Source organism: Talpa europaea, assembly GCF_964194135.1.
Source record: "Talpa europaea genome assembly, chromosome: 4".
Classification (NCBI taxonomy): Eukaryota; Metazoa; Chordata; class Mammalia; order Eulipotyphla; family Talpidae; genus Talpa; species Talpa europaea.
In genome coordinates, this window is record NC_140070.1 from 144,235,549 (window position 1) to 144,258,101 (window position 22,553).

General features: G+C 48.5%; 1 protein-coding gene across 1 annotated transcript in view; it reads right to left on the reverse strand.

The window, feature by feature from the left end:
• The window catches only part of BRWD1 (bromodomain and WD repeat domain containing 1), a gene marked incomplete at its 3' end in the record, with an annotated part of 88,056 nt that extends 68,394 nt beyond the window's left edge, over window positions 1-19,662 (reverse strand). The window contains exons 1-8 of the mRNA XM_084232402.1: window positions 19,599-19,662; window positions 19,459-19,517; window positions 19,362-19,391; window positions 19,187-19,246; window positions 5,467-5,617; window positions 3,350-3,448; window positions 2,844-3,004; window positions 1,563-1,784 (exon numbers count right to left, since the gene is read on the reverse strand). Of these exons, the coding sequence (XP_084088528.1) occupies window positions 1,563-1,784; window positions 2,844-3,004; window positions 3,350-3,448; window positions 5,467-5,617; window positions 19,187-19,246; window positions 19,362-19,391; window positions 19,459-19,517; window positions 19,599-19,647 (831 nt within the window). The 5' untranslated portion in view covers window positions 19,648-19,662. The remainder of the gene's footprint in view (window positions 1-1,562; window positions 1,785-2,843; window positions 3,005-3,349; window positions 3,449-5,466; window positions 5,618-19,186; window positions 19,247-19,361; window positions 19,392-19,458; window positions 19,518-19,598) is intronic.
• Window positions 19,663-22,553: the final 2,891 nt, after the last annotated feature.

The window sequence follows — 22,553 nt, forward strand, 5'->3', positions numbered from 1 at the left end:
AGCAGTATTTATATAATAAACACCCCACACTTGTAACAAAAGAAATGACAAACATGTTACATGCAAGGTCCCAATGTGTCATCTAGGTGAATTTTATTATTTATTGTGTTCAAATCTTATTCTTGGTGACAAAGATCATCCTTTCAGCTACCAGGAGGAGCAGTGTGTTGAGCTCCCATTGTGATGATGCAGATGTTTCCCCCCACAGCTTCTATCTGTGCTTCCTGCAGCGGGAGCCTGCTCTACTGAATGGCTGCTACCGAGACCCTGCCCACCAGGAGAACTTGCACTTGAAGTGACCAAGCCCCTAGATGGGTGACTCTGAAAGGGAGGTGCTTGGGGGATGGCAGCAGCAGTATGGAGAACTGGTTGTAAACACAGGCCCACTTCCAACTTATGAAATCAGAGAAAATCAGAATCTTTGATGTGGGCCTCCTAGCAATAGGTGTTTTAACAAACAAGTCTCCTAGTCATTCCCATGCGCATGAAGAGAAACATACTAAATCCACTCCGGAAAGATGCAAACAGCAACAAACTGTAGGAACTCTACAGAGAAACAACCCAAGGCCTTCAAAGAAAAGAAGCAAGGGAATGCGGCGGGGGGGGGGGGGGGGGGGGGGGGGGGGGGGAAGGTTAGGGGGCAGTAGGATACAATTTAAGATTCTTTAATCTATGGTAACAAACTATAAAGTATAAGCTTTGTTTGGTTCCTAATGCAAACTAAAACGCAACTTATGAGAGAACTAGAAATCTGAACATCAACAGTGTTGTAGGGTCTCCCTGGCGGCGCAAGGGGTTAAGCACCACACTATGAAGCGGTCCACAGCCTCTGCAACACGAGTTCGATCCCCCGCCAGCCAGGGAGCAACCCACACGGCGCAGCAGACCTCTCCTGTCTCGCCTGCTGTTCCCCTCAGCATTGTACTTCAGGTGATCTGCCTGTTGTGTTCCCCACTCTGTCTCCTCGGGTCCTCTCGCCCACCACACCTCTGGCCTGCACCCCAGCTCTTGTGTGCATGAATAAATGTATCCTAAAAAAAAAAATGTTGTAGCTGTGTTTTTAAAAAGGAATTCTGATCTTTAAGATAAACGATTTACAGAAAAACCACATGAAATCCAGACTTGTGTTAGGTACAAGACAAGTTAGGTTGATGAGCACAGAAGGGTTTGTTATTTTTGTCTACTTTATGTTAAAAATTAGATTCCACAAAAAAGTGGAAGAAAATTTAAATATATTTCTGCAAGTATCATCAACTAATCAAAATCCTTAAGTTTTAAAGTACAAAAATCATTAACATTCCCTCAGTTTATAAATGACACTCAATTCAACCATAAACCTAAAGGAAGCCATCAGCCATCCATCAAGCCTTTATGTGAAGTCCTAACTGCATTAGTTATTACATCCCCTTCAAGACTGGTGGAAGCATGGTTGATTACATTTTCTCTTGATTACTACATGCAAAATTGGTCATAAAATTACTAAGCATCTTACTATTTCTCAGAAGTAGTAGCTTTAATGGAAAAATGGACACCCCACAAGTGTGCACACTAAAGCTAGTTACCTGCAGAGATGTAATGGACCCTGTGTGGCCTTGGAGCACAGCAACTGGGGCACAAGTTCTCAAGCACCACACTCGAATTATCTTATCACAGCTCCCTGCAGCAATCATTGTATTCTCATAGTTTACTGCCATGTCTGAAATTTCTGCAGAATGACCTCTCAGCGTGGAGAGCAGGCGGCCATTATGTGTTGACCAAATCTTCACCAAACAATCATCTGAACCCTAAGAAAAAAATACACCCCAAAATAAATGCTAGTGTAGCAAGTCTTTTATGACATTGAAAAGAATACCATTACAGGTCACTCAAATTAGGTACCTACAACTCCTCTCTTTATGGCTGTAGAATATACTGGAAATTACAAATGTCATGGTCAGATGACACATTGTTTCTTCAAATTATATAATACCTACATAACAACATATAATGTGTTGACTTCTATGAATCTGACCACATTATAGATACTATTTTACCAAAATTCTTGGCCAAATAATAAGTTCACTAAAAGTTCATAGTTCACCTATTTCAATTAATGTTTTAATGTTTAGCTGATATCAAACTAAGTTGGGTAAGCTTTAGAACAGATCTGCATTTCACAGCTGAGAAACAAGAGTAAATGGCAATCCCACAGCAACTAAAAAATAAAAACAGTGTCCTCATTTAAATAATCAAACAGCAGTCTCAAATTGAGAGTACCAGCCAGCATCCACTCACCCCTCAAATTTTTTATTATTTACTCTGAATCTCACAAACAGAAAATGAATTTAAACTTTTCACCCACCCTAACTTCCCCTAAAACATTTAAACAGAAAATTAAATTCCAAATGTTTATATGTAGTTTTAAAATCATTTGAACCCTAAAATAGCATTTTATAATCAATCCGTTTCTCTGGACCAGTGGTTAATATGACCCACCTGTAGGGATCTGGGTTGGTTTGTTTTTGACTTATACACATACTAAAGATTAACCTGTGTAGGTCTACAACAGGCTGGAGGGAAAGCATTAGGCACGCAGGTGGTCAAGCATTCTCGATGACCATGCCAAAGAACCACTGCTCTAAATCAAGGTCTCAGAGACACCTCACAAGGCTTGACTATCTAAATCAATGAAATTCTTAACAAAAACCCGAGTGCATGGGCCCCAGACCTCAGACCCACTGAGTTAAAAGCCCAGAGAAAGGGAAGCATAGAAGCTACATAGGCTGTAAGATTTCCCAAATGATTCTGATGCTCACTAGAGTGCTCCATGCGATACCAAATTGAATTTAAAAGCATTAACTCACTGTAAATATTCTATGTCCTGTCCTATCAAATGCTACACAGTAAACAGCAGACAGATGTCCCAGAATCCTTCTGTGCATTTTTATGTGCTGATACATAGTTCCTGGAAATGCTGTGCTAAAAGTGGAACACCCTGTGAGTTGTTTTCCTCGATGTATCTCCACTAGGAAATAAAAACAACAAAAACAGTTAAGGGAGAGTCAATACGTAAAAAGCTAAGAAAATCTCAAATACATTTTCTAGAGGGTCACAAAATCTATGTTCAAGAAATCCTAAGAATACAAGTTTGTTCCTAATCCTATTCCACTGTACTTACTACTATAAACTTTTTCATTTTTATCACATTTAGTAATTACCTTAGAAAGCAATAAAATTGAAAACTGAAATTTGTTACTATTAAAACAACACTACTCTCAGAATTTCCTTTTAAACTTTAATATAGCCGCTACCAAGCCAGTCAAGAGTTTAAGAATGGTGTTCAGGTACCTGAAAGGCCAACCTCACTTACCAAGATTTGGTGGGGAACCATAATTCACGGGCATTTCAGGAGGTCTTCCTCTGTGAAGAGCAGCAAAGGCAGAGCCCTTCCAAACTGTGTGCCTGCAGTCTTTAAAATGAATTTTAGATACACATAAAATCTTGAAAGTTAACCCCAAGAAAGATTTTATAGAATACTTACGTATATTGCAATAAACTGTTTATTCAAAGTTTTTACCAACTAATATACTTTAACAGAAAAGCCCTAGAGGTTTATTAGACTATTTCTGAAGGAAAAAAAAAATTAAGACATCTCAGTTACAACAACACTAACATTTGTGTGGCACTTTACAAGTTACAAAGTGCTTTCCACATACAGCATCTCATTGCATCCTCACAACAACCCTGTGAGGTAGGTGTCATCGCCAACTTACAAATGAGGTAACTGAGGCTCAAAGGTTCCAGGGACCCTTAGGAGTTCCCCTGCAACTGATCAGAAGGGTAGGCCACACAAGCAGATCCTTGGCCTTCAAGTCCCATTTGATGCCAAATAAGTTTTATCCCCAATGCAGAAATATACAAGATTAATGCCACGTAGTCTCGATCACAAGTGGTCCCACTTTCCAAAAATGGAAATTTTTGTAACTCATATGAAAATTCTTGACTTAATTAACTTGTTCAAATGTTACTGAGTTTTAAAATTCATTTTGGCCATTATTACCATGACTTTAATCTCCTTAGGAAATACTGACAAATTAAAAACAAATGGCTTCCCACTTGTTTTAGGATCACAGTTAATCCTTTACACAAGAGCACTACGTAGGATCTGTGAGTCTGAACACTAATTCTAAAGTTCCATTCCTCTTTGACCTGCCAGCAAATATACTAAGAAAAAAAAGTCTGCCCCCTCTCCTAGGAGACAGCAGTGGAACACAGGTCATCCTGTGCAAGAAAGGAGCTTCTTCAGAACTCAAAGAGGAAGGGAAGGAGGGGTCCTACTAAACCTCTTCTGAGCCTCGGGTGCCCCAAGCTAACAGGCATCACACGTGTTACAGGAACAGGCCCATTTCCACGACCGTGATCAATGCAGCGGCCAGGCGTCCTCCACGGCACTAGTACAGAGCAGAGAGCGAGGCCTGCCGGAGGGCAGCGCGGGTCTTCTAAGGTCTGCCAGCTCTAAAGCAGTGCTCGTCACAAAACGACATTGAGCTTGACACAAGCAAGAAAACAGGAAAACAGGCTACCCAGGCAACTACTATGTAACAACCTAAAATAGAGTAATTACAAGGTGAGTAGGGACATAGAAGATGGAGGAGCAGGAACAGGCTCCTGACGGGAGCCACAGTGGTGCGGCACAGAGTGCCAAGCGACAACTACAGCTGACAGATCATTCTGGCACAGAACCGCGAGGGAGGGGTGTTCTTTCTCAGTCAAGCTTTCTACTGGGTGTGCATCTAAGAGGCAGCACAGCTCTTAAGAATACCCATGGGGCAGGAACTGCTTATATTCAAGATCAGAAGAGGCAACATTCTTGCCCACTAGCAGTCAAGCCATGTTGATACACAGATCATATCACATACATATGCTGAGTCTAAGTGGTTTATACCAAGCTAACAGAAAGGAACAGCAATTCCAAACATTTTGCTACCACATAACTTTGCAAAAAAAAATTAAGTTGGTGAAAAAAAGAACCATGCAATTGTACATTTTTGGTGCTTATTTTCAAACTGCTACCAAATTTAGGAAATCACGTTCCCCTTATAACAAAAGGGCTTTCAGAATCTAAATACCAAGTGAAATACTTCTAGCATTTAAAGAGTTTATTAGACACATACAATTACATCCAATGAAGTTATAAGTGAGCTACAAAATGGAAAATTAAGAACTCACATTGATAAAACTTCAAACACATCTCAAAATTGCAGCTTTTTAGCTTAACATCTATACCTTTATCGTTTTTTCAAATGAAGGACCCATTGAACACTTATGTAATAAAATTCAACATCTATGCTAAATGCAGAGAATTTTATAGTCCACAGCATGGGTTATAGTTACATATCACCTTTCTTCCACAATGCTTACATTACTTCACAATTATAATTATTAAGCTAGTAATACAAAGCAGAACACTTCTTCAAATTAAGGTACCTTTTGCTGTACGTAGCAAAGACTGTCTTCCTGCACCAAGTAAAGATGTGACTCTTGAAATGCTGGGTGGGATTTCTTTGTCCAGCATGGGGCCGATGCGCTGACAGATTTGCAACAGGTGATCAGGAGCCACATGCTTATTGGACAAGACCTAGTTGGAGAGAAAGTTTTAAAAACCATATTGTTTACATCAGTATAAAAAAATATTAAATACTCTGGATGTCTGACCAACAAGTGAAAACCAGGTACAATGAAAACTGCAAACCACATTAAGAGAAACGAAAGACCTAAATAAATGGTAAACTGGCCTATAGATTCACAGTAACCCAAACCCAACCCCAGCATGTTTTAACAGAAAGTGATAATCTTATTCTAAAATTCTATACAAGAACAAAGCAGCATTTATAAAGAACTAAGCTGCAAGGTTAACCATACCTCATTTCAAAATTTTTATAAAACTACAACAGTTGGGGCCTCCCTGCCCGCAGCCTCTGCATTGCCAGTTCGATCCCCGGCTGCTCCCCAGCCACCAGAGGATGGTCCCACATGGCGGCAGACCTCTCCTGCCACCCGCTGCTCCCCTCAGCAGTGTATTTCGGTCCTTCTGCCTGCTCTGCTCTCCGCTCTGGCTCTGGTGAACTCTCTCACCCTCCCGCGCTTCTGACTGTACCCAGTGCTTGTATGTATGTATGTATAAATCAATGCATCAATCAAATAAATCTTTAAAAATAAAAAACAGCATTGTACTGGCATGAGACAAAAGTGATTAATGGAACAAGAATTCACAAGTCAGTTAAGGACAAATGATTTCTGACAAAGGTGCCAGCCATTCAAAGGAGAAAAGATAACCTTCTCAACAACTAGTGCTAACAACTGGCTATCCAGTTCCTCAAAAAAAGAATTTAACTTTGATCCATACATTGCACCATAAACAAAAATTATCTCACGATAGATCACACATCTAAATGTATAACATAAAACTATAAGACTTATAGAACACCAAAGAAAGGCCTCCCTGGTGGCACAAGGGATTAAAACGCAACCTATTAAGCTATCTGCAGCCACACAGCACAAGTTCAATCCCCGGCCAGGGAGCTACCCACATGGCGCAGCAGACCTCTCCTGACTCGCCCGCTGCTCCCCTCAGCAGTGGATTTCAGTCATTCTGCCTGTTCTGCTCCCCACTCTGTCTCTGGTGAATCTCTCACCCCACACACACACACCCCTCTGGCCTGTACCCCAGTTCTGTATGCACAAATCTTTTAAAAAATTAAAAAATAAATAAAACACTGAAGAAAACTTTTATGACCGACAGGCAAAGATTTCCAATGATACCAAAAAACACAATCCACAAAAGAACAAATCAATAAATCGTATTTCATCAAAACTAAGAAATGTCACTACTTGGGGAATGAAAAGACAACCCACATACTGAAAGAAAGTATTTGCAAAACCATGTATCTGATAAAGGTCTTCAGACTTGTATTAAGAAGATGTGAAAAGTTAAACTCAATACTCAATTAAAAAAACTAATTTAATTAGGCAGAAGATTTGAATACACACTTCACCAGAAGAAGATATACGATGGCAAATAAACACAGAAGAAGATGTTCATCACTGGTAACTGACAAAATACAAATTAAAATCTCCAGATAACAGGCCTCCCTGGTGGCCTAGGGGTTACGTCCTAGTACTATCACTACAAAGGCCCACCTCGAAGGACTGAGCTCAATCCCCAGCCAGGGAGCTACCCACATGGCGGAGTAGATCTCTCCTGTCTCCCCACTGCGCCCCTCAGCAGTGGATTTCAGTAGATCTGCCTGTTCTGCTCCCCACTCTGTCTCTGGTGAATCTTTTTACCACCACCACCACCCCACACTTCTGGCATGCACCCCAGCTCTTGTATGCAAAAATAAATAAAATAAATCTTAAAAAAAAAAAAAATGTGGTTGCAGATACACAGTGGACTACTGCTCATCTATTAAAAAAGATGAAATCCTGCCATTGGCCAACAACACAGATGGAACTGGAAGGAATGATGTTAAGCAAAATGAAGCCAGAAGGAGAAAGGCAAATACCAGACAATATACACAGATAATTTTACGTACAGGTGTAATAGAAAGAAACCAAAGAAAACAAGCCCTAGAGACAGGACTGCAGAATTGAGGTTCCCAGGGGAAGGGCGTAAAAGGGGCCCATTGGCACATGGCAGAAGGATTACTGGGGCTTTGGTCGTGGGCACAGTGTGATAGCTAAACATGTGAAGAGGTCTGAAGCTGTACCCCTAAAACATACACAATATTGTAAAACAATGTGACCTCAAGAATAATTTAATTTTTAAAATAAATTAAAAAGTAATGAAAAGAAAGTTTGTAATTAATAAAACAGCACATTAAAACCAACTTATGAAAATATAACAAGCAAGCATAATTTAAAAGCATAATAGCATAAAAAAATTGCAACTGCATGGAGATACGTGTTAACTGGACTTACTAGGGTGATCACTTCACAAGACATACAAACAACAAATCTTCATATTGTACACTGAAACTGTTAAATGTCAACTCTATCTCAATTTAAAATTAAAACAGTTAACCCAATTCAAGAAAAAGGAAGATTAATAAAAAAGTTTAATGACTATCAATACAATAATGTTTCTTCAACACCTTCCAAGTCCTAGACATGGGTGTCACTATCAGTCTCTACCTCAGCGGCGTCAATGAGTAAGCCAGCTGGACAAGGTCCTCAGGCGTCAGCTAGAACTAAGTCCACCCCACTGGCCAACAGTGAATCTCCCTACCTTCTTGTTCTTTGTTGCCATATGCAGTCTCAGAGGTTATCAGCCACAACCCGAGGCTCAACCCTATCACTCCTGCCAAACGCCACTGGGAGCACAAGTCTCCCAGTCCAGGGCAGCAGTCCAGAAAGCGGAGGCAGGTCCAGCTAACTTGACTGATTCAAAGTTATAAGACAAAGTAGCTTTTACTGTACAGTATGAGAAACTGTAATGTAATCAGGCTCCAGAAGTATTTAATACCTGTAATATGTACCTATCTGACCTTCACCTTTCATTTTAAACTATCCAGAAACCTTGAAGCAACAGATATAAGTAAACCACTATGTCAACATCAGCTCCCACAGTACAACAAAACAGAAAAAATGACATTTTTTATACTAAATTAAATCTGTTTCTTCCTTGCATAAGTAATTCTCCTCGACTTCTGATGAGTTGGATCTTATTGGATTCATTTGTAATCTATGTAAATAAGTGAAAGTTCAGTAGTCAATGGCAGGACAAATATTCCCACAGAAATAAGAGGGGAAAAGAACTTAAACTCAGTTTATACACAAAAGAACCTACGCAGAGAAATGTTCTAGTGATAGCAAAAGAGCCTTCATTTAAAAGCATTTAAATTTCTTTTAATTTGGGACAGTTAACCCATTTTAGCATCATAGGGCAGACAGCAAGTGTTCACCCCCACTTGGGCAGAATCTCACTTTGTAGACTCTTCCATACGTAGGGGACCAAGTAATCTCATTTCAGTCAAAGAAACTGAGAAAAGCGCTACTGGGGCAAAGGAATGTTCCTAGAAAATGTCTCTCTAGAAAAGAAGCTGACACTGGAAGACAGAACCTCCCCTGACAGCATTTCAAGAAATGGCACAGAGCTGCAGGAGCGGTCTTGCGAACACAAACCTAAAGTTGAAGGTGAAAGGCCCATCATGGGCCTCCCCTGGTGGCACAGCGGGTGGAGTGCAGTGCTGTGAAGCTGTCCGCAGCCTCTGCAGCACAGGTTCGATTCCCAGCCGGCCAGGGAGAGGCCCACATGGCGCCGCAGACCTCGCCTGTCTCCCCGCTGCTCCCTTCAGCAGTGTTTCCGGTCTGTCTGCCTGTTCTGTTCCCCATTCCGTCTCTGGTGAATTCTCTCACCTTCCCATGCCTCTGGCCATGCCGCTGGCCTGTACCCCAGTTCTTGTATAAATAAATAAATCTTAAAAAAAAAAAAGACACCATTAAATCACTGCATAAATTCCATCCACAGACTTCTAAGACATCATTATTTAAGCCACAGCTTCTAAGCAAAGAATCACTCCACAGTACACTTTCACACACCTTACCATCACACAAATCATACCACACCCACCCATCTAAATAACTGAAGCAGGGCCTCCCCGGTTGGCGCAGCGGTTGAGCGCTGGGTTGCGAAGCTGCCCGCGGCCTCTGCGGCGCCGGTTCGATCCCCGGCTGCTCCCCGGCCACCGGAGGAGGGTCCCACATGGCGCGCAGACCTCTCCTGCCGCCCGCTGCTCCCCTCAGCAGTGTCCTTTGGTCCTTCTGCCTGCTCTGCTCCCCGCTCTGGCTCTGGTGAATTCTCTCACCCTCCCGTGCTTCTGACTGTACCCAGTGCATGTATAAACAAAACAAACAAATAAATAAATAAATAAATAAACATGCCTCTATTTAAAAAAAAAAAAAAAAGGGTGAGGCGCTCTGGTCACCTTTAAAAAAAAAAAAAAAAATAACTGAAGCAAAGTCACCCAACTAGCCCACCAAAGTGAGGTTTACCTGGAAAATGCTATTAACCACGACTTCAATACAAAATCGGGATATCCTCATTAGCACTTCTATGTAATCTATTAATATTGCCTTTCTTCCATAGCAAAATAATGCGCTCTATTCCTAGACTGAAAATTTTTCCACATTTCAAATGATTTGTAAGAAAAATCTTAAAGAATTCTGATTACTCTTAATTGGTACTTCTGTTGTTTTCTAGACCTAACATCAGAGCATCCAAAAGGAATAAAGTACAAAATGCAAAATTCTCAGGGGCTTGAGCCAGCTGACATGTGTGTGTGTGGGGGGGAAGGGCAGGGGGGATGGCTTTGAGACAGAGTTTAGCACCAAAGCAAAGTAACTGATCAGAATATGATCAAAATAAAACCTAAGCAAACTCAAACTCTGGATCCTATGTGGAACTTAATGAAGAGAGAAACAGTTCCCAAAAGCCAAACTTCATTTTTAAAGAAGTATTGTTTCATAGATGTATTAAAACAGAAGAGGCAAGCACACTAAGAAATGCAGGAATTTTAAGCAAACCTACACAAGCCATGGAACCGTAAAATACTCAGTTAACAATTTCAACCATATGTAAAATACCTCATAATCACACTAAGTTATTTCATCAAGAGATCTGTGTCGGGCCTCCCCGGTGGCGCAGCGGTTGAGTGCTGGGTTGCGAAGCTGCCCGCGGCCTCTGCAGCGCCGGTTCGATCCCCGGCTGCTCCCCGGCCACCGGAGGAGGGTCCCACATGGCGCGCAGACCTTTCCTGCCGCCCGCTGCTCCCCTCAGCAGTGTCCTTCGGTCCTTCTGCCTGCTCTGCTCCCCGCTCTGGCTCTGGTGAATTCTCCCACCCTCCCGTGCTTCTGACTGTACCCAGTGCATGTATAAACAAAACAAACAAATAAATAAAAGCATGCCTCTATTTAAAAAAAAAAAAAGAGATCTGTGTCATACTCTAGAACATACAAGAAATAAAATCTACTTCATTTCAGTTACATCTTTAAAATAAGTTCACAAAACTCAAAACAATCCAAACTATTCTTTTTTTTTTTTTTTTCTAATATAGAGGCATGTTTTTCTTTCTTCCTTTTCTTTTTTTTTTTTGTTTGGTTTTTTTTTGTTTATACATGCACTGGGCACAGTCAGAAGCGCGGGAGGGTGAGAGAATTCGCCAGAGCCAGAGCGGGGAGCAGAGCAGGCAGAAGGACCGAAGGACACTGCTGAGGGGAGCAGCGGGCGGCAGGAGAGATCTTCGCGCCATGTGGGACCCTCCTCTGGTGGCCGGGAGCAGCCGGGGATCAAACCGGCGCCGCAGAGGCCGCAGGCAGCTTTGCAACCCAGCGCTCAACCACTGCACCACCGGGGAGGCCCCCAAACTATTCTTTAAGAAATGTTAGGATCACGGGCCTCCCTGGTGGCGCAGCGGTTGAGTGCTGGGTTGCTAAGCTGCCCGCAGCCTCTGCGGCGCCAGTTCAATCCCCAGCTGTCCCCGGCCACCGGTGAGGGTCCCACACGGCGCGCAGACCTCTCCTGCCGCCCGCTGCTCCCCTCAGCAGTGTCCTTCGGTCCTTCTGCCTGCTCTGTTCCCCGCTCTGGCTCTGGTGAATTCTCTCACCCTCCCGCGCTTCTGACTGTACCCAGTGCTTGTATAAACAAAACAAACAAGCAAATAAATAAAAACATGCTTCTATTTAAAAAAATAAATTAATCAAATAAATAAATAAATAAAAAGAAATGTTAGGATCGGGCCTCCCCTGGTGGTGCAGCGGTTGAGCGATGGGCTGCGAAGCTGCCCGCAGCCTCTGCAGCGCCGGTTCGATCCCCGGCCACTGGCGAGTGTCCCACATGGCGCGCAGACTTCTCTTGCCGCCCGCTGCTCCCCTCAGCAGTGTCCTTCGGTCCTTCTGCCTGCTCTGCTCCCCGCTCTGGCTCTGGTGAATTCTCTCACCCTCCTGCGCTTCTGACTGTACCCAGTGCTTGTATAAATAAATAAATAAATCTTTTTTAAAAAAAAAAGAAATGTTAGGATCTTGGGCCTCCTTGGTGGCCTAGGGGTTAAGTCTCAATGCTATCACTTCCATGGCCTGAGTTTGATCCAAGGCCTGAGCTCCATCCCTGGCCAGGGAGCTGACCCACATATGGCACAGCAGACCTCTCCTGTCTCCATGGCTCCTCCCCTTAACAATGTATTTCAGTAAATCTACCTGTTCTGTTCTCCACTCTGTCTCTGGTGAATTCTCTCACACCCCTGCACCTCTGGCCTACACCCCAGTTCTTCTATGCAAAAATAAATAAAATTTTAAAAAAATAACACTGGGTAAAAAAAATATGAGCATCTTAAGATTACAGAAGTCACATAAAAGTTCTATACTTGATGTGGATTTTCTAGGTTCAGCCACTGAGTCCTAAAATGTCAGAATTCGTAATTAAATCAGAAAAGCAAACTATCATTTCCCAAATTAATGGGGACTAGAGAGGCAGAAACACCCATAGCTTCACAAGGAATTCTTGATTCCTTAAGAGCTTAAAACAGGGCCTCCCCGGTGGCGCAGCGGTTGAGCACTCGGTTGCGAAGCTGCCCGCAACCTCTGCAGTACCGGTTCGATCCCCGGCTGCTCCCCGGCCTCCGGAGGAGGGTCCCACATGGCGCGCAGACCCCTCCTGCCGCCCGCTGCTCCCCTCAGCAGTGTCCTTCGGTCCTTCTGCCTGCTCTGCTCCCCGCTCTGGCTCTGGTGAATTCTCTCACCCTCCCACGCTTCTGACTGTACCCAGTGCTTGTATAAACAAAACAAACAAACAAAATAAATAAATAAAGCATGCCTCTATTAAAAAAAAAAAAAAGAGCTTAAAATATAAGACTGCATATTTAATGAGTTATGAACTAAAACGTTGAGCAAAGGGAATCTGATAAAACACGTTAAGTAATAAAACACTAAAGTTCAATCATTAAAATAGTTGATTGTTACAGAAATAGAAAGTTAGTAAGAACTGAGCAAACAATGACAGCCTTCTCTAGGGAGAAAGAAAGATGACTCAATACTTATGAACCAACTGACAATCTGAAAAAGGCTAGTTCCATGTCTCATTCCAACTATAGCTGAAAAAAAAATACAAACTAAAGTTATTATAGAGAAATTATAAATGAACTACAAATAATATAGATGACTTTTATTATCTTGGAATACGTAGTAAAGGCTTTCATGACAATCCTCAAGGCAAAATAACTAATGGATGCAACAAAATTTAAAAACGGTAAGCCTTTGTAAAAACAAAACCTCCAGGGGGCCTCCCCAGTGGGGCAGTGGATTGAGAGCAGTGCTGGGAAGCTGTCTGCACCCTCTGCAGCGCAGGTTCAATTCCTGGCCAGCCAGGGAGATTCCCACATGGCGCAGCAGACCTCTCCTGTCTCACCCGCTGCTCCCCTTAGCAATACATTTCAGTAAGTCTTCCTTTTCTGCTCCCCGCTCTGTCTCTGGTGAATCCTCTCACCCTCCCGCGCCTCAGGACTGTACCCCAGCTCTTGTATAAAAATAAATCTTTAATAAAAAAAAAAAAAAAAAAAAACCTCCAAACAAAACTAAAAAGCAACCTGCCAACTGGAAAAAGAATTCAGATCATGTGATTGATGAAAAGGTCTGAGTAACCTAAATACCTGGAGAATTCTTACAAAACACTCAGCAGCAGAATAGCAGGTAGAGATATGAAATTCAGAAAAGATAACTATTCTTCCTGAGCAGAAGGCATGTGCAGAGGCAGAGGTTGTGCAGATTTTCAAAGCCTAAGGAACTGCCTTTTTCAGATCTTTACATGGCAGCCCCGCTTCATCCTTCAAGTCAAATGTGGCTGGTGAAGAAAAGCTTTCCCTCACCAACCACAAAAGTTCCTATACCTCCCTCCTCGCCCTCTCATCCCTCTCTGAATTTGTATTTTGTAATTGCCTGCCAGGGTGTAAACAAAAGCAAAAGCCTGTCACCTCATCCACACTGACATCCCCAGAACTTTGACCACGAAGGTCTGCCAGTCAATTTGCAAACACAGTGGGTTTGCCCTCCACATGCACAGCTGACAACAGGACACCATCCAAGTGGTCTCCTCCAGTTTCATTTCAAAGGGAAATCATGACACATACAAGGTATGAGGGTTGCTGAGAGAATTAAATGACAATATAGAGTAAAGCTCTTTTGAGCAACACTGACAAACTTTACTGACGCTTTTTTACCCATCAGATTGGCAAAATTAAAAAGGTTACCTGGTAAAAAGTCTGGGGCCTTCCTGCTGGTGCAAGGGGTTAAGATACAGCACTATGAAGCTATCCCCAGCCAGGGAGCTGACCCACATGGCCAGCAGACCTCTCCTGTCTCCTTGCTGCTCCCCTCAGCGGTGTGTTTCAGTGGATCCGCCTGTTCTACTCCCCACTCTGCCTCTGGTGAATCCTCCCCCACCCCCTGCATCTCTGGCCTGCACCCCAGCTCTTGCATGCATAAATAAAATAAATCTTTAAAAAAAAAAAAAGAAATCTGCCAACTCTCATGTACACTAGTAAACAATATAAACTGATAAGGCTTAGGAGCTAATTTACAATTAACATTAAAAAACACATACACCATTTTCCTAAAGTTTCTAGAAATTACAAATGACAGTTCCAAAAAATATATACATATACATAAACCTAATTTTGATGTTAATAGGATCACTAATATATTTTTAAAAACTGGAAACCAAAGGTCCAACAAGCAAATGATTAAACTGTCCAGAAAAAGGGAAATCACAATACAGATTTTTAATAAAACCCCTACCTTTGTTAGTACATGTATAAAAAAGTAAACACTTGGTTTTAGTTGTTTTTCTACTTTATTTTTGATTATGTTTTTTCTAAATATACCACACAAATATATGCTATATTTAAAATTAGGACAGTTGTCTAGTCATTAAAAAGACAGTAAACAGGGCCTCCCCGGTGGCGCAGCGGTTGAGCGCTGGGTTACGAAGCTGCCCGCGGCCTCTGCAGCGCGGGTTCGATCCCCGGTTGCTCCCCGGCCACTGGAGGAGGGTCCCACATGGCGCGCAGACCTCTCCTGCCGCCCGCTGCTCCCCTCAGCAGTGTCCTTCGGTCCTTCTGCCTGCTCTGCTCCCCGCTCTGGCTCTGGTGACTCCTCTCACCCTCCCGCGCTTCTGACTGTACCCAGTGCATGTATAAACAAAACAAACAAACAAATAAATAAATAAAACATGCCTCTATAAAAAAAAAAAAATCATCTTAAAAAGACAGTAAACAGGGGCCTCCCCGGTGGCGCAGCGGTTGAGCGCTGGGTTGCAAAGCTGCCCGCGGCCTCTGCAGCGCAGGTTCGATCCCCGGCTGCTCCCCGGCCACCGGAGGTGGAGGGTCCCACATGGCGCGCAGACCTCTCCTGCCGCCCGCTGCTCCCCTCAGCAGTGTACTTCAGTCCTTCTGCCTGCTCTGCTCCCCGCTCTGGCTCTGGTGAATTCTCTCACCCTCCCGCGCTTCTGACTGTGCCCAGTGCTTGTATAAATAAATAAAAATGAATCTTTAAAAAAAAAAAAAAGACAGTAAATAATCACAGAAAGTTTTCTTTTATATATTCCTAGTTAAATAAATTTTTTAAGGCTGTATAAATTCCCACTTATCATCACCCTGACTTACAAATGAAGCAGAACACATCTTGAGAGATTTTAAGATAAAGCAACATCAGTTAATAACTGAAGTCAATGATAGGTTCTCAGCAAGAAAGTATACTGAGCGCTAAACATTATTTCCATAATGAGTGCTTACCATGGACCAGGAAGCATAATTACAGGTACTTACAGATAACCAGAGCTATAGGTCCCAACTAACTTTTGAAAGGTGAAAGTAATCACTTCAACAACAAAGTAATGAGACACTACTGGCCCCACCTTAACAATGAGAACAAGCTGGGTTAGCTTAAAAATAATTTTTAAGCCCATGGAGAACTGAGGCGACATCTAAGTTAACTCTACCCCAGAAACTGCTGAGGCTTTGTGTGAGCAAGCAAGAGACCGGAAGCTGTTTTCCCCTCCAGCAGAGGCAGGAAAAACGGCACAAGGTAGGAAAACTATGCCAATCTTTTAAATTTGACAGTTGCCACAGGGCTAGCCAGACTGATTCGGCGCCTGAGAGTGGGCCTGCATCCATGCCAATTCTCCCCACCCCGCGCTGCTACACGAGACCCCACCCTGTAGGCAGGGCACCTCTGGGGGAACCAGTGCACTGCACAGCAGAGCAACCCCAGAATGGAGAAAAACAATAACTCTTCAACAACCCAAAACTCTGGGAGCTGAACTAGATAGTAGAGCGAGACCTCACAGCTGGCATCTCAGCTATAAAGTACAAAACTTACCAGCACCCAAAGCCCAAACTCTATTGGGAGGGAAAGTCTTGTTCCCACCCTTAAAATATGCAAAGCCAGTGATGACCTGGATGCAACCAAAGCCGCAACAGAGACCAGAAACCATGAGAAACCAATAAGAACCCAGCCCCACACACTCACAGCCTGAGAGAACAGCGAGCACTGCCCTCGCTGATGCTCGTTATACTAGTCCCCACGCTTGCAACACAAACTCGCCCAGCATACTTCAAAAGAGAATACTTAAAGCAGAATCAGGAAAGCCGTGGTAGGGAGGGAGGACTCGTCAGAAGCCAAGCCGGAGATGGTCCAGGTGCTGGCTGGTGCTCGGCCATCATCTCTTCGAAAGAGCTCTTTCCTATTTCCAGTTGGAACTTTAAACATTAAACTCTTTAAGAGCATCCTACATAATCAAGCTCACAGACTCCCAAGCAGAGTAAGTGCAAACAAACCTGGTATGTAGGTGCACCTGGTAGGCCGCTCCAGATGAGGGCCCCAATCATCCCCACCTGAGATTCACAGCCTCAGGAAATGCCCTCCCCAGAAATGGTTCTTAAATTCTTTAGAGAGGTCCTCTGCAGAACCAGGAAGGAAATGTCTGTTATTTACATTAAAATTTTCCACATTAGCTAATAAAATGAAGGTGTGTATATCTATAACTTGTTTTAAAACAATACAGCCTGGAGAGGAGAGATAATAGGTGAGACAGTTAATGGTCACTGAGGCTAGATGGGGGGACCTCGTGGATGGTTCACTGTTTTTCTATGTTTAACAATTTCACTGACAGTTTATACCTCAAATAAAAACCAGGTAAACAACAAATTGGTAATGAATTTGTGACAGCTAACAGTTCACTATGTCATACTCATTTGTTTATATTTAAAACACAGCTGGCCCTTGAACAAAACGGGAGTTAGGGGATCCAAATCCCGTAGATTGGACGTAACCTTTGACTCCCCAAAAACTTAACTACAGTCATGCCTTCATATCCCCTCAGACCAGACACCCAGTCCACTGCTCCCCCCAAACCCAATTCTGGGCGTGATGAAGTCCCTTGCAGTACCAAGAGGAGAAAAATATCCCAGCAGAAGTGGGCCAGTAAACCAGTGCCATTCAAGAGTCAGCTGCACTTCTTACCGAGATATTTCTGAAAAGATATTTTGGAAAACTGGAAGCTACTCAGACACCCTGACAAGAGAGTGATTGTCCACACAGGAAGTTCATCCTCAACCCCTCCGGGGGGAGGCCAGGGGAGGACGGGAAGGAGGGTTCCCACCACACAGACCAAGGAAACCGGCCGGGCAAGACCACACGTGTCACGGCCACATCACAGGCAGAGGTTCTGGATGATCTGAAGCAGAATTTTAAATACGGTCTTACGACAGTTTTATAGCAGGAAGCAAAAAACATGTACATCTATTTTTGGAAGTTCTGCAGGAGTTGCGCAGAATTACACTTGTTTTAAGTTTTAAGCCATTTTCCCTCACGGCCTGAGGGCACCGCCGCGTCAGCGACCTCCCCTCACCGCGGACCCGGCGCGCTGCCGCCAGCGGGAGGAGGACGGGAAAGCAGTTCTCCCCGGACTTGAAACGCAGCTTCCACTCCAGAAAACCAGCGTCAACGCAGAAGCTTCAGAACTCACTGTCCTGAGAACATTCACTCCGTCGCGCTTGCTTCCCAACGAAGACTAAGCCTGCCGCATCAGAGCCCGGGACCCAGACTCGCGGCGACCCTCCGGGTGTTGCCGGCGCCGGGCCAGGGCAGCGCGCGGCCCCCAGCAAAGCTCAAGGCAGCGCCGGGAAGCGGAGCCCCGCGTCTTCTCCCCCCCGTGAGCGCCAACGCCCGTTCCAGGAAAACCACCAACGACCTGTCGGCCTCGACCGCCCGCCGCCGGCGTCTGCTCCCGTCCCGGGCGCTCCCGGGCGGGCCGGAGCCGCCTCCTCACCCCGGGGGCGACCGCGGCCTGGCCCCTGAAGAAAGCCCTTGGCGACAACACAAATGCGCAAAACTGTTTTCCTGAAAGCGCTTTATTCCGTCAGGGACAGAGCGGCCGGGGCCGGGGTTTGCGCCGCGAGCAGCCGAGCGGGCCGGGCGGCCGCAGCGTCGGGCCCCGCGGGGGGACGCGGCCTCGTCAAAGCCGCCAGGCCGCCCGCTCCTAAGGCGTCCGACAGACGCCCGTTCCGAGCGGCGAGCGCGGGCATCTCCTCAGAGCAGGAAGTTCTCGAGGCCGCAGTCGCGGGAAAAGGAGAGAAAAACGCCCGGCAGGAACGCGCCCGCACCCCCGGGAGACCCGCGGCGCCATTCCTCCCGGGAACAAGTGCCGGGGGCGGGGCGGGCCAATCGGAGGCCGGGCTGCCGGCGGGGCGGGAGGCGGGGCGGCGGGTCGGGCCAATCGGAGGCCGGGCAGCCCGCGGGCGGGGCGGCGAGTCGGGCCAATCGGAGGCCGGGCTGCCCACGGGGCGGCGGGGCGGGCCAATCGGAGGCCGGGCTGCCCGCGGGGCGGGGCGGCGGGGGGCCGGGGGGCGGGCGCGGCGGGCGGCGGCTGGCGAGTGGCCGCGCGCCCCGCCGCGCACGCGCACGCGCCCCCGCCGGGCGGCGCACCTGGCGGCCCGCCCCGCCCCCGTCCCCGCCCGCGCCGCGCCTGCCCGCCCCCCGCCCCCCGCGGCCCCCCAACAAAACCGAACGCGCCGGGGGCGGCCCCCGCCTGGGCTCGCGCCCCTCGCCCCGCGGCCCAGAGAGGGGGGCGGGGGCGGGGACAAGATGTCAAAAGTCTCACCAATTCCTCGTAGCTCCTGCTGTGCTCGTTGCCCTCCCAGTCCAGCCTCTTCGGCAGCAGCTGCAAGACACGGGGCGCCGAGTGACCAGGGCGGCGCGGCGCTGGGACCCGGGGCGGCGCCGGCGGGGGGCGCGGGCGGGGCGGGGGCGCGGGGGCGCGGCGCGCGGGGACCCACCTGGTACTGCTCCAGCTCCTGCACCAGCACCTGCGGCGAGACGCGGGTTAGCGCGGGCGGCGCGGCCCCCCCCCGCCCCGGGGCCGCCCGCACTCACCTGCGCGGCTCTGCGGCACGGGCCGGCCGAGAGGTAGCGGGCGATGAGGAAGTAGAGCTCTGCGGGGAGAGGGGCGGTCAGCGCGGGGGGCGCGGGCGGGGGCGGGCGGGGGGCGCCGCGGGCCGCGGGGCGCGCCTTACCGGACTCGATGAGCGGCACCGGGCGCCGGGCGGGCGAGGGCTCCGCCATGGCGGCGCGGGCGGGAGCGGGAGCGAGGCGTGTAGGCCGCGCCGAGGCCTGAGCGGGCCGGCGTCCCTCTAGCTCCGGCGCGCCGCCGCCGCCGCCGCCATGCCGCGCCCGCCGCGCGCCGCCTCCGCGGAAGTAGTGCCGCCGCGGCGCGCAAAGTAGTCCCTCCGCGGGGCCGCCCCGCGCCGCCCGCCCCGCCCCCGGCGCGCGGCGCGCGGCGCCTGGCTCCCGCGGGTCTCGGGGGCGCCGAGCCGCGCCTCCGGCCGAGGGGCCGCGGCCCCTGGCGGCGCGGGTGGGGGAGGGGCGCGCGCGTGGCCGGATCCCTGCGCGCGGTGAGGCGGCGCCCGGCCATTGTGAGGCGCGGCGGGGCGGGCGCCGGGGGCGGAGGTCGGGCGGGCGGGCGGGAGGGCCCCGCGCCCCGCGGCCCCCCTGAGCCGAGCGCCCTGCGCGCGGGGTGCGGACGCCCGGCTCCCTGGGCGGGGATCCGGCGCGGCCGCCGGGCGAGCGCCGGCCTCCGGACGCGGGGCCTGGACGCCTGGGGCGCGGACACTCCGGCAGGGCCCGGCGCACCCCGGGGCGGCGGCTCGCGGGGCCTGGGGACGGGGGCCGGGGCTCGGGGCGGGGAGGCCGCCAGGGCCCCGGGGCGTGCGGGGCGTCCCCGGGGGCGCGCCCGGCCGTCGGGGGGACCGGGCCGCCCACTCACCCTGCGCCGCCTCTCCGCCCCCGGGAGCGGGAATGCTTGTGCTTCGCGGGGCGCGAGCGCGGAGGGGGGACCCCGGTGGCGCCCGCCGCGCGGGCCCGGCCTGTGGGCGCCGGAGCCTGTGGACGGGGCCTCCGCGGCCGCCCGCGTCTGGGAACTCGGCGTGCGCGTCGGAAGATGGAGACGCCGACGACAGCTTGGCCGTCAGACCCGGCCCGCCTCAGGGGAGGCCTGGAAACAAGGACAAGATTGAGGAGCGCGAGGGGTGGGGGGGACACCCCTGCTGTGGGAGGGGGGGCGGGGAGCGACGGAAGATGGTGTGTGGAGGGAAGCCCGCCTAGCGCGACGAGGCCCCGCGGCATGAATAACATTTCAGGTTTTGTGTGTGGTGACTTTGGAGGTGTGGCTGGAGGGACCCCGTCAACTCAGAAGTTAAAACTGGGAGCAACTGAAGGGTTCTAAACCAGGAGAGATCCGATTTCATTTTAGGATAGACCTGAGAGGGGCCTCCCTGGTGGCGCAAGGGGTTAAAAGGCAACCTGTGAAGCGATCCGCAGCCATCCCCAGCCAGGGAGCTACCCCCATGGCGCGGCAGACCCCTGCTCTCTGCTCCCCTCAGAGTGGATTTCAGTAGATCTGCCTGTTCTGCTCCCCACTCTCTCTGGTATATTCACCCCCTACATCTCTGTACTACACCCCACTTCTTGTATGCGTAAATAAATAAATCTTTAAAAAAAAATCTACAGGATGAAAAAGACTTTGAATCTTAAAACGAAAAAAAAAAAGATTTCAGTGGAACCTTTCAAGTTACCTCAGCAGGTGAGAAAAACATTCAGTGTGACAATGGCTGTAGAAGACGGTGAGCAGACAAGTCTGGTCCCAGCTGGTCGGAGGGAGAATGGGCAACGCTGAGGACAAAGAGGACATCAGGGTCTGTTTTGAAAGTGTTTGAAGAGTGAGATGGGGACATCTGCGAACACTGGCGAGCAGGCAAAGAAAATCGGATTCATGATTCCAATTGTGTCCTCAGGGCTCCTGCAGGGGTCTGTGGGCCGGGGCGGGCACAGGCATGGGGAAGTCGGCTCCGTGTCCGGGGAAGCCGCGCCGTGACAAAAGTCAGTCCACAGAGAAAATCACACGCAGAAACCTGTCCCCCCAGCCCTCAACAACGGTATCAAAGGCCTTGGCAAAGGCAGGCAGAGCTGGCTGCTGAAAACGTCATCCCGAGAAGTGGAGGAGTTAACATCTTGGTGGGTTTCCTGAGGACTCTGGAAGACAAGATGAAGGAGTTTTCCGCTGAGCCCTAGATCCCTGGGGCCTCCTGCACCCCTCCACTCCTGGGACTCCTCCGTCTCCTGGCAGCATCATCTTCCCCCCAGGACCTTTTCTCCCCCTCAGGTCCAACCCCACCAGCTGTCCCCTTCATGCCACTTGTCCCTGCCTCCCTCCGCAAATTGTTTCCACATTTGTCTCTCGTGGCTCCACCTCTGCCTCTCCCTGTGGTTGGCCGGGTCCCTGCGCGTTCCCTCGTGGCAGGGCGCTCCCCACGTCTCACGCCTCCCCTAAGACGTTTGTCGGGACCTGCTGGTACAGACCCCGGGAGCTGGAAGCAGAATGTGCTTGCGCGTGAACCCCGTTTACTAGTCCTGCATCTCGGGGCTTGTTATTCTTTTTAAATTGTCTTTAAACTGGAGATGACAACTAATAGATAACATCTATCGAATGCTCCTGGAACCCAGACACCGGCCGAACGTGGTGCGCATGGATTATTTCATGCTGAGGGGAGGTGGAGCCCCTGAGTTGTTTGTCAGCTCTTGCAGAGAACACACCTGCAAAGCCCCTCACATGAGGCCTTGCTCTCAGCCCAGTGCTGTCACATAGAATGCTGCTCCCTTGCTGCCCCCGTCAGCCCGAGCCCGCCCTCCATCACCAGCCAGCATCCTCAAGGCCTCTTGACTCCTCACCCCTTGAAGCCTGTCACTCCTTTGAAGTGTCCTTCAGTACAAAGTCTCTATTGGAGCCTTTCTTCCCTACACCTCAGATCTAAGCTCCTGGGCATCCTCATCCCTTTAAAGCTCAGGGGCGTCCTCATCCTCGCTAAAGCTCAGGGGCGTCCTGCCCCCCAGCCTCCTGGCCATTGGAGGCCCTGCAGGAAATGGAGGTGGGAAGAGTGAGGTTGGGTTTCTATTTTCCCAGCTGCCTTCCTGCT